The 12,147-nt window shown below is 39.4% G+C and overlaps 1 protein-coding gene across 1 annotated transcript; it reads left to right on the plus strand.

The window, feature by feature from the left end:
• Positions 1-529: 529 nt before the first annotated feature.
• LOC138716871 (collagenase 3-like) lies at positions 530-9,052 on the plus strand. The gene is given in 10 exon segments (XM_069850042.1): positions 530-826; positions 927-1,168; positions 2,520-2,668; positions 2,762-2,887; positions 3,737-3,898; positions 4,517-4,634; positions 5,234-5,367; positions 5,715-5,874; positions 7,047-7,150; positions 7,815-9,052. Coding segments are annotated over 10 exon segments (1,593 nt in total). The 3' UTR covers positions 7,916-9,052.
• The last annotated feature ends 3,095 nt before the right edge of the window (positions 9,053-12,147 follow it).

Below are 12,147 nucleotides of genomic sequence, written 5' to 3' on the forward strand. Positions count from 1 at the left end.
ATTTTGAAGGATAGATAGGAAGACACTTTAAGAATTTCTGAAGCAAAATTTGTGTTAGTGCTTTAAAGTTATATTTCTTTACAGAAACAAGGAAATGTAATGTCCTGTTTGTATACTCTATCATGTAATTTTTTATCAACCAAGGCAATAGTTACTAACAATTAAATTGTTTGATCTATTCCAAATCACAGAATCATAGAATCACCAAGTTGGAAGAGACCCACCAGATCATAGATTCCAACCATTCCTATCCTAATGTTAAAACTTGCTGCTGAACTACTGTAATTACTGAAAAGCTGCAGAATTTATGTTAAAAATCATGCCGCTTATTACATATTTTTATTGTCTATCAAGTAGTAGAAAGGCAATCTTTCTAGCAGACAAAAGGAAATTATTGCCAGTCTAAGTTATTGCAAAATAATCCAAAAGCGTGGTTTGCTTCTGCCCATTTCTTCCCACAACCTGTGTCAATATTCAGAGACCACATTTATATGAGGATACAGTTTCAGAGCCCGCAGTAGGGCAACAGATGCCTAAACCACAGTGTTGAGGAGGAGAGAAAAAGTAGCCATCTAAGCATGTTTACTTTCAGGGACGAGGAAGTTCTAACTTGTCTCTAAGCGGTGACTCACTGGGTTGGGACTATAAAAGTAAAGGTAACTGTTCTCTAAAACATCAGGGCTTCAGACTTCACAAATCCAGCATGGCACAATCAAGATTTTCAGCTGCCTTCTTTTTATTACTGGGCTTGTCATTTTGCCTGACAATCCCTATTCCCGTTGAAGACAGCCACGAATTCACGGAGAAAGACCTTCAGTTTGCAGAGGTACAGTAGAAAATAATTTATTTGCCTGCTTTACATCCAGTAAGATGTGGAGTTAAAACTGTTCAGAAACTAGGCTTATTACTTCTTTTCCCCTTCCTAGCGTTATCTCAGGACTCACTATGATCTCCGTCCAAATCCTGCTGGCATAATGAGGAAAAGTGCCAACACAGTGGCATCTAAACTTCGAGAAATGCAAGCTTTTTTTGGCTTGGAGGTGACAGGAAAATTAGACGAAGAAACATATGAGCTGATGCAAAAACCAAGATGTGGTGTTCCAGATGTGGGAGAATATAACTTTTTTCCTAGAAAACTCAAATGGTCAAAAACTAATTTGACGTACAGGTAAATGGATGGCATTTTCCGTGTTATTGTTCCTTCTTTCCAGGTACTTTGTCCAATAGTTTCCTCAATATATCAGTGTGATGGGAGAAGGGTGCATTTGAATCTGAAAAAAATCATATTGAGGTTTAAAATCCTTACAGCTCCACTTTCAGAAAGGTCGCCAGGCCCACCTTATAGCCCAAACAAGTAAATATGATTTTTTTTTTCCATTGCACTTGATCATATAGGAAAGCTGGCGTGGTGTAAGCTTGTTACTTCTCATCTGGCCTCCAGGTAACCACTCTGGGCACATCCATGGAGCCAAATGAAAGAGCAATAGGGACTACGATCATGCACCTCACCAATGTTCCGCACAACTTTTAATCTTTAGATCATTCCTCAGCTCTGTTTTGATCTTAGTTTGGCCTCTGCTTCACACAGGTTTTGTCCTGGACAAATCTGCTGGAAAGGGAATTATGTCAAAGCAGTCTAGATGCAAACCAGCCTGTGCAATGTGGCTGTAAGAACAGGGACTCATCGTTGTCCCTCTTCCATTTCACAGTCCAGATTTAGATATCTATGTGTGGTCAGACACAAAAGCACCATGACCTCAGGAAGATGTCCTTGGGAAGCTTTGGTGATGAAAAGTCACATGGTAGCTCCTCTTCCCTTAATAACACAAGGTCATCAATAGGTGTTTTGACCACCTGCACTGTGGGTTTCTTTAACAGGTTCCAAAACTGAAATCACTGGACTAATTCCAAGATATCAATTCAGTATCTGGTGATAAATATTACTTTGATGTGGATAATTCTAGGCTACAAAAAGCTCTTTGGATCATGTTTTTCTCTTCCAGGAAGTGAGGGGCATGAGATATTTTATATGTCATTAAAAAATTTTAAGTTACTAGTAGGATTTAACTTAATACAGGCTGCCCAGGGTGGGGGTTGAGTCACCTTCCCTGGAGGTGTTTAAGGCACGGGTGGACGAGGTGCTGAGGGATATGGTATAGTGTTTGATAGGAATGGTTGGACTCGATGATCCGGTGGGTCTCTTCCAACCTGGTTATTCTGTGATTCTGTGATTAATACAGAATATCTCTCTCATTTTCTAGATCTTCCAGAGCATATTATAACAATTACAGAAAGCTGTTGGGTCACGTCAGATGCCTCTGAATTACTTAAAACAAAATGCAAATGGCTCTTTGTATATTTTTAAATACTTTATGCAGCTACCCATCTATCTAAAAAAATAAGAACATAGGGAGGAAACAAGCAAAATCGTTTTAATGAGATGTACAGTTAGATAAGAATATATTACATATTTTCTTCAATTCACACAATTTAATCGGAGCTATTAAACTGTTTGATAGAATTATGAACTACACTTCAGATCTGAGACGTGCTGAAGTAGACAGAGCTTTCAAAAAAGCATTCAAAGTTTGGTCTGACGTGACACCGCTGAACTTCACCAGAATACGAAGTGGCATAGCTGATATCATGATTTCCTTTGGAACTAAAGGTAATTCAAGGACCAATCATTTTTATGTTACAGTTCCATTGCCACTCATAAAATGGGATAATTTATTTCATTATTCTTAATATTGTTTTATAGAGCATGGTGATTTCTACCCTTTCGATGGACCCTCTGGATTACTGGCTCATGCTTTCCCTCCTGGTCCAGACTACGGAGGAGATGCCCATTTTGACGATGATGAAGCTTGGTCAGATGATTCCAGAGGTAACAGTAGTTCCTGAGATTATTTGAAATCATGGCAGATGGGCAATTTCATCCTGTTTGATATCAATTTTCTTTGACTGTTGACTGTTTATTAGTCATTATGTTTACTGTCTACTCATAGGAAGCTGAGTTTAATCTCCAGTCATAAATGGAAGTATAACATACACCCAGAATAAATTTTAAGATAGACACCTCCTAAGTACAAGGATTTAAAAATACAACAAACGAGGCATTTTGTCAGCTTGGCATTCCTCTGAGCTCAAGGGCAGCCAGTTCCAATCACAGGCTGATGGGAATTACCTTACTGAAACCTATAGAAAAAACATCTGCTTAACTCAGCTGCAAATCAACTACTCCTATCTCATTTGAAAATTCTTCATTTTGTCTATTCAGAACAGAGATTTAACAGAACAAAACACTATTTTTTTTCAACACTTTGTTACTTCATACTCCCGGAATTCAAGTGAGTAGCTGCAATACCGGACACAGTACAGACTCTTTACCAGAGTTGAATTCCCAACAAAAATGTTCTTGGCTTCAGTAGGACTAAGACTTTACCCTAGAGCTTTCCAGTGTTACTAAGTCTACATCTGCCTACAGAAAAACACTGTAAAATACTATTTACATTGTATGTCAGCTATGAGATACTTAATTAATTAGGCTCTCATTAAAACAAAAGCCTTGGTAGTTTGATAAAGACAAGTAATTATACATAATTTTACTGTTAATCCATTTGTCTTCTTCATCATCCTGTATGTTAAAGCGCAATGTTAGGGTTAGTTGAGTAGTCCAAGCCCACTTTCGTGATACAAGGAGCTATGCACTCATTTTCACTGTGTTTTGTTATAGGATATAACTTGTTTCTTGTTGCTGCCCATGAATTTGGTCATTCACTGGGACTCGAACACTCTAGAGACCCTGGAGCTCTCATGTTTCCAATTTACACATACACTGGAAAAACTGGTTTTGTGCTTCCCGATGATGATGTGCAAGGGATCCAAGAGCTCTATGGTAAGACTGTATAATATGTGATACAGATTTCCTGTGTCATTATAACCTGTTACAGATGCACTGCACAGTCACTAAAGAGCTGCAGATGTTCAGGAGCAATAGTCAAGACTGATTAAGACCAATTCACTGGTTTCTTGACAACCAGACTTCAGGAACAGAAGATGCTTAGATTTAATAGTTCACAGGGAAACCAAAAAGGAATTAACACTGCAGAGGACAGTTGGTCACTGTGCTGTCTTCTTTAGTGGTGGGGGTGGGCAACAGAGTCTTTATAATTTTGACCTGCCTCAAAAAAGATGGTAAAACAGAGAGTCTGCAGGCAGAAACAGAAATATCCAAGTTTCACCATGGAAAGAATAAAACTTTTGGGGGAACTTCAAAATTTGGGATGAAGAAATAGCTGTATTTAACACCTTTGCAGCACAGCTGAACTGCAAAGTCCATGAACATATTTGGCTAAAGGACAGAAAGAGAGAACAGACTTCCCCCAGTAATAGTTTGCCTATTATGCTTGTGTTAGTCATGCTGTTTGAGGACTCCTCCTCGTCCTATTCAATATCACAATTCACAGAAAGGAAATGAATTTTGTCGAATTTAGATCATATGATATGATTTCAGGTGCTGGAGGCAAAGATCCAAACCCAAAACATCCTAAAACACCAGAAAAATGTGATCCAGAATTATCACTTGATGCAATAACAGAACTTCGTGGAGAAATGCTGGTCTTCAAGGACAGGTAAAGAAAATGCCATATTATTGATGGTGGGTAGTGGATAAAATTTGAGCAAGTGAAATCTGTTTTTTACTAAAGATTTGAGTAATTATAAGTTTACTATATCATAATTCACTGTAGATGCCTCTAAGAAACTACACAATGTATCTTTTTAGGCAGGATTTATAGTACAATTACAGACTTGACTGCTGAGGAATGTGAAATGAAGATGATGTGGCTGAAGACTGATACCATTTGCTGACATTTGTAATTTCACGGGGCTTTCTTCAGCATGCACAAAACTAGTAACACTTATTTGAATGAAATTTAACTACATTCAGAAGCCTTACCTGGGAAAGCAGCGTTTCTCTCATTCTGAATGACAAAAAAGATTCAGGTTTGGTTTTGCATGAAATGTCACTGTGTGAGTGACAGAAATGATCTGCAGCTAGGTGGTATGAGAATATGAAAGGTCTATAAGAGACTCTATATTGAAAATTCTATATTGTGCTATGAAAAAAATTAATTCTCCATTGACTAATTTTTCCATATAATGCATCCAAGATACAGTTATCTTATAGCATGTCAAGAAAAACAGAATACATTTTATTCTTCTGAATCAGGTTTTTCTGGCGACTGCATCCTCAGATGGTGGAGGCAGAACTGGTGTTACTTAAGTCCTTTTGGCCAGAGCTTCCAAATAAAATAGATGCGGCTTATGAAAATCCCATCAACGATCTTGTGTTCATGTTTAAGGGTGAGTTTTCAATTTTGTTGTTTGGCATAAAGCACACATGATTTGTTCGATGAGTGATGTAAAGGTAACCAATAGAAGAACAAAACACCCTATTTTTCCTCCTCACAGACAAGCTCTGTTGGTTTCATCCCATGGAAATCTATACAATTTTCAGTGAATTATTTGACATACAGTTAAGCTCTGATACCTAGGATCATAGTTAGCATAAATATTTTAATACCTACTGAGTATGTTACCTAAGAATTTGTTAGTTGTATGAAAATAGGGACCACGTCATCCTCATCTTATTCTGTTCTCAAAGCTGAGACTTTATAAAAAACTCATACACACTTTGTTCTTATTTTCAGGAAAGAAAGTCTGGGCTCTGAATGGCTACGACATAGTTGAAGACTTTCCTAAAAAGATATACGAAATGGGGTTCCCGAAAGAAATGAAAAGAATAGATGCAGCTGTCCATATTAAAGACACTGGCAAGACTCTCTTTTTTAGTGGAAATAAGTACTGGAGGTAAGCTAGAGACAGGCTGGTGTGTCCCTAGTCATAACCTGCCCAGAAGTATCAAAAGATCAGCAGGTTGTTTCAAACCAGGCACTTGATTGTGGCTCAAACATTTGCAATCTGTCGTTTTCATTGGTGACGTAACTACGCAGAATAAGTCATAAAGGTGAATGCAAGACATTTATAAACATATTGGCAAAGCCTTTAAATGCTGAAACGATGAAAGAAAGGAAAAGAGAAGAAAGTGTGAGAGGGATTGTAATATGGTTATGTCTCCTAGACAAAATATCCACCCTGCTTCCTTGAGTTGCTTGAATGACACAAGATGGTATCAGTGCTGTGAGAATTGCTCAGTTTTGGGCCCCTCACTACAGGAAGGACATTGAGATGCTGGCATGCCTCCAGAGAAGAGCAACAAAGCTGGTGAAGAGTTTAGAACACAAGCCTTGTGAGAAGCAGCTGAGGGAGCTGGGGTTGTTTAGTCTGGAGAAAAGAAGACTGAGGGAAGACCTTATCATTGTCTACAATGACCTAAAAGAAAGCTGTAGCAAGGTGGCTGCTGGTCACTTCTCCCCAGCATCTAGTGACAGGCCAAGGGAAAATGGCTTCAAGATATGCCAGGGGAGATTTAGGTTGGATGTTAAGAGGAATTTCTCTACTGAGACTGTCAAGCATTGGAATAGGCTGCTGAGGGAAATAGTTGAGTCACCATACCTGGAGATGTTTAAAAGACAAGTGGATGTCCTACTTGGGGACATGGTGGGCTTAGCAGGGCTGGATCAATGGTTGGACTCAATCATCTTAAAAGTCTTTTCCAACCAACACCATTCTCTCTGACTCTGTGTGATTGCTACCCCTTCCCAGTACCTCTGGGCCAACTAGTTGAAGCATAAGCTTGGAGTGCCAATACATCCAGGTACAATCATCTTCACATAATATGCATTTTATACATCAGTTCTGAAAATGTAGCTTTATTAGTTTTGTGTTTATTCATCTTGTTCTTCTGGTAGAAGAGTATCCTGGTTATTGCCCTGAGTTTCATTACTGCACTAAGCATAAATCACCCAAAAACTGCTGGCTACTTCTGACGTGGGTGATTTCAAAGCATATAAAGGGCATAGACCAAACTCTCAGGCTGCTTAAATCCTCTGAATTTTTATTCTCTTTCATGTTTAATACAGTTATGATGAAGAGACAGAGGTTATGGAAGCAGGCTACCCCAAATTCATAGAGGAAGAATTCGCAGGAATCGGTGACAGAGTGGATGCAGTCTATGAAAGAAATGGTACATAGTCTGATAATTAAACTTCATTGCAACTAATTGTTGTCAAAACTTGAGATTCGTGTCCTGTGGGAAATACTGTCACTTGTAATTTTGATTTTTTTACATCAACACATCTGTTATCAACTGAATCAGGTTTCTGATCTAATTGTCCCCTGGCCAAGATGCTCTTATAAACTATGCACATATATACTTGAGGAACCAAGAAAGACTTGTTTCCTTGCTTAGGGAACCTAAAGTGATTTGCTTAATATCGCTTAATATTGAAGCATTTGCTTAATATCGAAGCATTATTATATGTCCATTATTCCTTCAAATGGAACCGATTTCTATCCAGTTCTTCCAGGAGTGCTGCCAAGTCAGAGTCTTAAACTTTATCAAGAAAACCCTGTACTCTCTAAGCAAGTCCTGTAGAGTAATAAAATGCAGAACTTAACGGTAGATGAAAATATCATTTATTTTAAAACACCAATCCAGGTCTGCTAAATGGAATGAGGACCCTTGAAAATTTAGCTCAGCATTCTAAATACTAAAATATTGCATTTAAAAGAGTTCTAAATTTTCATTTAAAAATGAAGAATAAAAAGTAATATGTATTGAAGGTTCATTTTGATGTGATAACACAGTTTCCTCAGGGTTAATTCATTTTAACTTTCCTTTTCCTTAGGTTATCTCTACTTCTTCAATGGACCACTGCAATTTGAATATAGCATCTGGAGCAAAAGAATTGTCCGTGTCCTGCATACTAATTCCATATTTTGGTGCTAATTACAGTTAAGTCATAGGCTGCAGAGCAGCTTGTAGTACATGGAAATAATAAGATGGGCATAGATATTTATTAGACGACAGCAAGGTTCTGTAAACAAGCACCAGCCACCAACCAACAAATGTATACTGTATATATGGAACAATATAGCTGTACGTCAGTCTGGAACTGAATTAACTTAATAGGAAAGAGGAAGAGAAATTGTTAGCATTTCACTGGGTATTACAACATTTAAATTTTGTGCCGGGTGCATCCTACATGATCATGAGCACTAGGAATTCCCAGTAAACTGAGTATGTCTAGCAACTTCCAAGGATCAACTAGCACACCCCAAGAAATAGAACTGATATATGCAGGAGAGTTATATTTTTAAACTAATCCTTCAGCTCCTTGTACATTTCCTGCTAATGTACCGGGAATTCAGGTGTGTGATGAATAAGTAAAGGACTTCACGGTGACTCCCTGAGCAGGGTAACACGAGGCTGTAGCACTGAACATAGAGAATTCAAAGGTATTTGAATGTATCCCCATTGGAATGGGATTGTCCCACTGGAAACAGATGCCCTGCCATCTCTGGAATATGCAGAATGTATAGAAGCGGCAAGGTGTCATTCCAAAGCAGATGAAAAAGGAAGAGAAGGGAAGATCATTCCCTGCAGAAATGGTTAGCCTGTATGACACTGGGGAAACAAGAAAGAAGTAGCAACACCAAGAGAATCACACAGGTTGAAACCTTCCATAAAGCTGCATCTGGTAACAGAGCCCACGTTTTCTGCTGGTGTAAACTGAATTAGTTCAAGTGACATTTTTAGAGATTTTGCCTAGTTGTACCAGAGAGAACCTGAACATTCAAATAAAAATATTCAAAATAATACCTTTTCTTCACATTAGTCAGTCTTTTAATATCTATATCAACTGTGTCAGTACCATGTAAGTTTTTGTTGTTTTTTTTAATCAATCAATGCAGATGCTGCAGGACTGTGATTATTTTTGAGTTAAAAAAATAATGTTAAATAAACTAGAGGAATAGAACAATGTTGTGAAAACACTTAAAATTTCCTGTGTTGCATGTCATAAAAGCAAGAGAGCTACTAGATAAAAGAAATCAAGGACTCTAACCTGTGCATTTAATTCATTAAAATTTTTACATCTATTAAAAATCTGTTCTGCTTTTCTTTTACCTTCTGAGAAAATGTATTTTATAGAAAAGAGAGAATGAGAGAAAGGCAGAAAGAGAGGATAAAGGAACAAATCCTCAAGCCTGCAGAATAAGAACTCATTTAGAATTAGTCCTTATCATTACAGAAAGTATGAGAAATTATTAAGAAATACAGTGAAATCCAATTCCACAATTACTTGAATTACTTTAGTGGTCTCTTCTGACTGTAAAACCGTGAATGAATGAATAGTGATAAAACTGTCAGGGAAGAAAGTCAGTACAATTCCCTGTGCATTGTAATAATAAAAAAATTGGTTTATTTATATACAAAAATCTTTTTGTAACAGTCACGGTGTGCCTGAAAAAAATAATTCTTGATATTGGGTTGCAGTTTAACTTAGTTATTCAGAATCATTGAATCACAGAATTAGGTTGGAAAAGACCTTTAAGATCATCAAGTCCGGCTATAAACCTCACACTGCCAACTCCGCCACTAAACCATGTCCCAAAGCACCATATGTACACATTTTTTAAACATCTCCAGGAGAGGTGACTCAACCATTTCCCTGGGCAGCCTCTGCCAGTGCTTCGCAACCCTTTCAGTGAAGAAATATTTCCCAATATCTGCTTTAAAACTCCCCTGGCACAACTTGAGGCCCTTTTCTCACATCCTATTGCTTATTGCCTGGGAGAAGAGACCAACACCTGCCTCACTACAACCTAGGTAAAACCTAGGTAGTTGTAAAGAGCAATAAGATTCCCTTCAGACTCCTTTTCTCCAGACTAAACAACCCTAGTTTCTTCAGATACTCTCTGTAGCATTCATTCTCCAGACCCTTCACCAGACTTTTTGCCCTTCTCTGGACACGCTCCAGCATCTCAACATCCTTTTTTGTAGTGAGGGGCGGAAAATTGAACATAGGCTTTGAGGTGCGGCCACACCAGCGCTGAGTACGGAGGCACAATCATTTCCCTGGACCTACTGGCCACGCCGTTTCTGATACAAGCCAAGATGCCATTGGCCGCCTTGGCCACCTGGGCACACTGCTGGCTCATGTTCACCCGGCTACCAACCAGCACCACCAGGTCTTTTTCCACTGGGCAGATTTCCAGCCATTTATCGCTGTTGTGTTGAATGGGGTTGTTGTTGCTCAAGTGCAGGACCCCGCACCAAGCCCTGTTGAACCCCATACAGTTCGCCTCGGCCCATTGATTCAGTCTGTCCAGATCCATTGGTTTTTCTTGCCTTCTCTCAAGCAGATCAACACTCCCGCACAACTTGGTGTCATCTGGAAACTTACTGAGGATGCTCTCAATCCCCATGTCGAGATCATGGATAAAGATATTAAGGAGAACCACCTCCAACACTGAGCCCTGGACAACACTGCCTGTGACTGGCTGTCAACTGGATTTAACTCCACTCACCACAATTCTTTGGGCCTGGCCATCCAGCCAGTTTTTTACCTGGCTAAGAGTATGCCCATCCAACCATAAGCAGACAGTTTTTCCAGGAGAATGCTGTGGAAAACAGTGTCAAAGGCTTTACTAAAGTCTAGGCAGACATTATCCACGGGCTTTCCCTCATCCACTAGGCAGGTCACCTTGCCATAGAAGGAGAAATGGTCAATGAAGGAGGACCTGCCTTTCCTAAACCCATGGTGATTGAGTCTGATCACCTCTAAGTACGTATTCTGCTGTGAAATAATGGTCTGGAAACGTAACTCTAGGTGTCAGTATTCTTAATATAAAGACCTGGGGGGAAATTGTGTCAAAATCATAGAATCATAGGATAGTTTAGGCTGGAAGGGACCTTAAAGAACATCCAGATTCAAACCCCATTTAATGGGCAGGGACACCTCCCACTAGATCAGGCTGCCCAAGGCCCCATCCATAATAAAGAGTCTTCCATAAGGGTGAGTTATTGAGTCTGAATGCTCTGAATTTCACAGATCTGACCCTCGCTAGAGCAGGGAACCCAAAGGTGCACAGGGAAGCAAGGAGACATCAACAAATGGCTTTCATGTCTATGCAAATTTCTGTTAACGCTGAACTTTTGGCAGGAGAAGAAGATACCGCATAGGAAGCTGGATCTTCAAGAGGCTTCTGTATGATCATATCCAGCTGTTCCCCAGCCCAAACAGTCAGAATCCTGTTTGCCGCTCGGCTGACTGGAAGCAGCGTTCGGCACAAGTCCAAGCATGGCTCCAGCTCATGCATTTGCATCTGCGGTTAGCTCTTCCTCGGCCGAGAAAAGTACCAGGCTATCAATTCCTGGCATTTTGTTAAGAGAAAAAGGAAAACAAAAATGATTGTGTTGCAGAAGTGGAAGGCTGAGGTCAGAGCCAGAGGGGCCCTGATGCTGCTGTCAACCAGAAACAAAAAATTCTCTGCAGGATCCCGTGTCCTGGAATCTGCTGTCATCTCATGAGAATAACATCATGTGAGTCCCTGGTGGGGACCCATATAGGATATTGCCTGAGACTTTCAAGTATTGAAAAGAAACAAGTCATTTTCTTGAGACAGAGACTGAATTGACTCCTTTCCCTGAGATGTCATGAATGAGGAAAGGACCACAAAAGGTTGAGACAGCAGTGTCCCAGGATGTTATACGAGCATAATTAGTAACTCCCCATCAGGTTGCTAGCTTTTATGTGGTACTACAAAAATCCACCTAGTAGTATATGAACTGTTGTTAATTAATCTGCATTTTATATCCATTTTGATCTCTGCTAAGAGTGATCATTTGGAGGTGGAGAAAGGATAAGAGGAGGAATCTATCATATGCTCCATAGGACTAGTTTTTGTGCTGGTTACATGATCCCAAACAAGTAGGACTTAGAGGATGCAGACATATATTCCAGGAGAGAGGGAAGTGAGCAAACATCATTTGAACTTCCCAAAGTGAGAAATAGGACAGCTGTCCTCTAAATTCATTAATATATTGGAAAGGCAGCAAACACTGTAAGAGCTACTGTGAGCTAAATGAGGTTTAGTACTAACTGAGAGACTGGAGAAGGAATTCAATCTTAGCATGAAGACATGTTTTTTCTCAGCATGAACTCCAGAAACCTGCCC

The sequence above is a fragment of the Phaenicophaeus curvirostris genome, chromosome 1 (genome assembly GCF_032191515.1).
Source record: "Phaenicophaeus curvirostris isolate KB17595 chromosome 1, BPBGC_Pcur_1.0, whole genome shotgun sequence".
Classification (NCBI taxonomy): domain Eukaryota; kingdom Metazoa; phylum Chordata; class Aves; order Cuculiformes; family Cuculidae; genus Phaenicophaeus; species Phaenicophaeus curvirostris.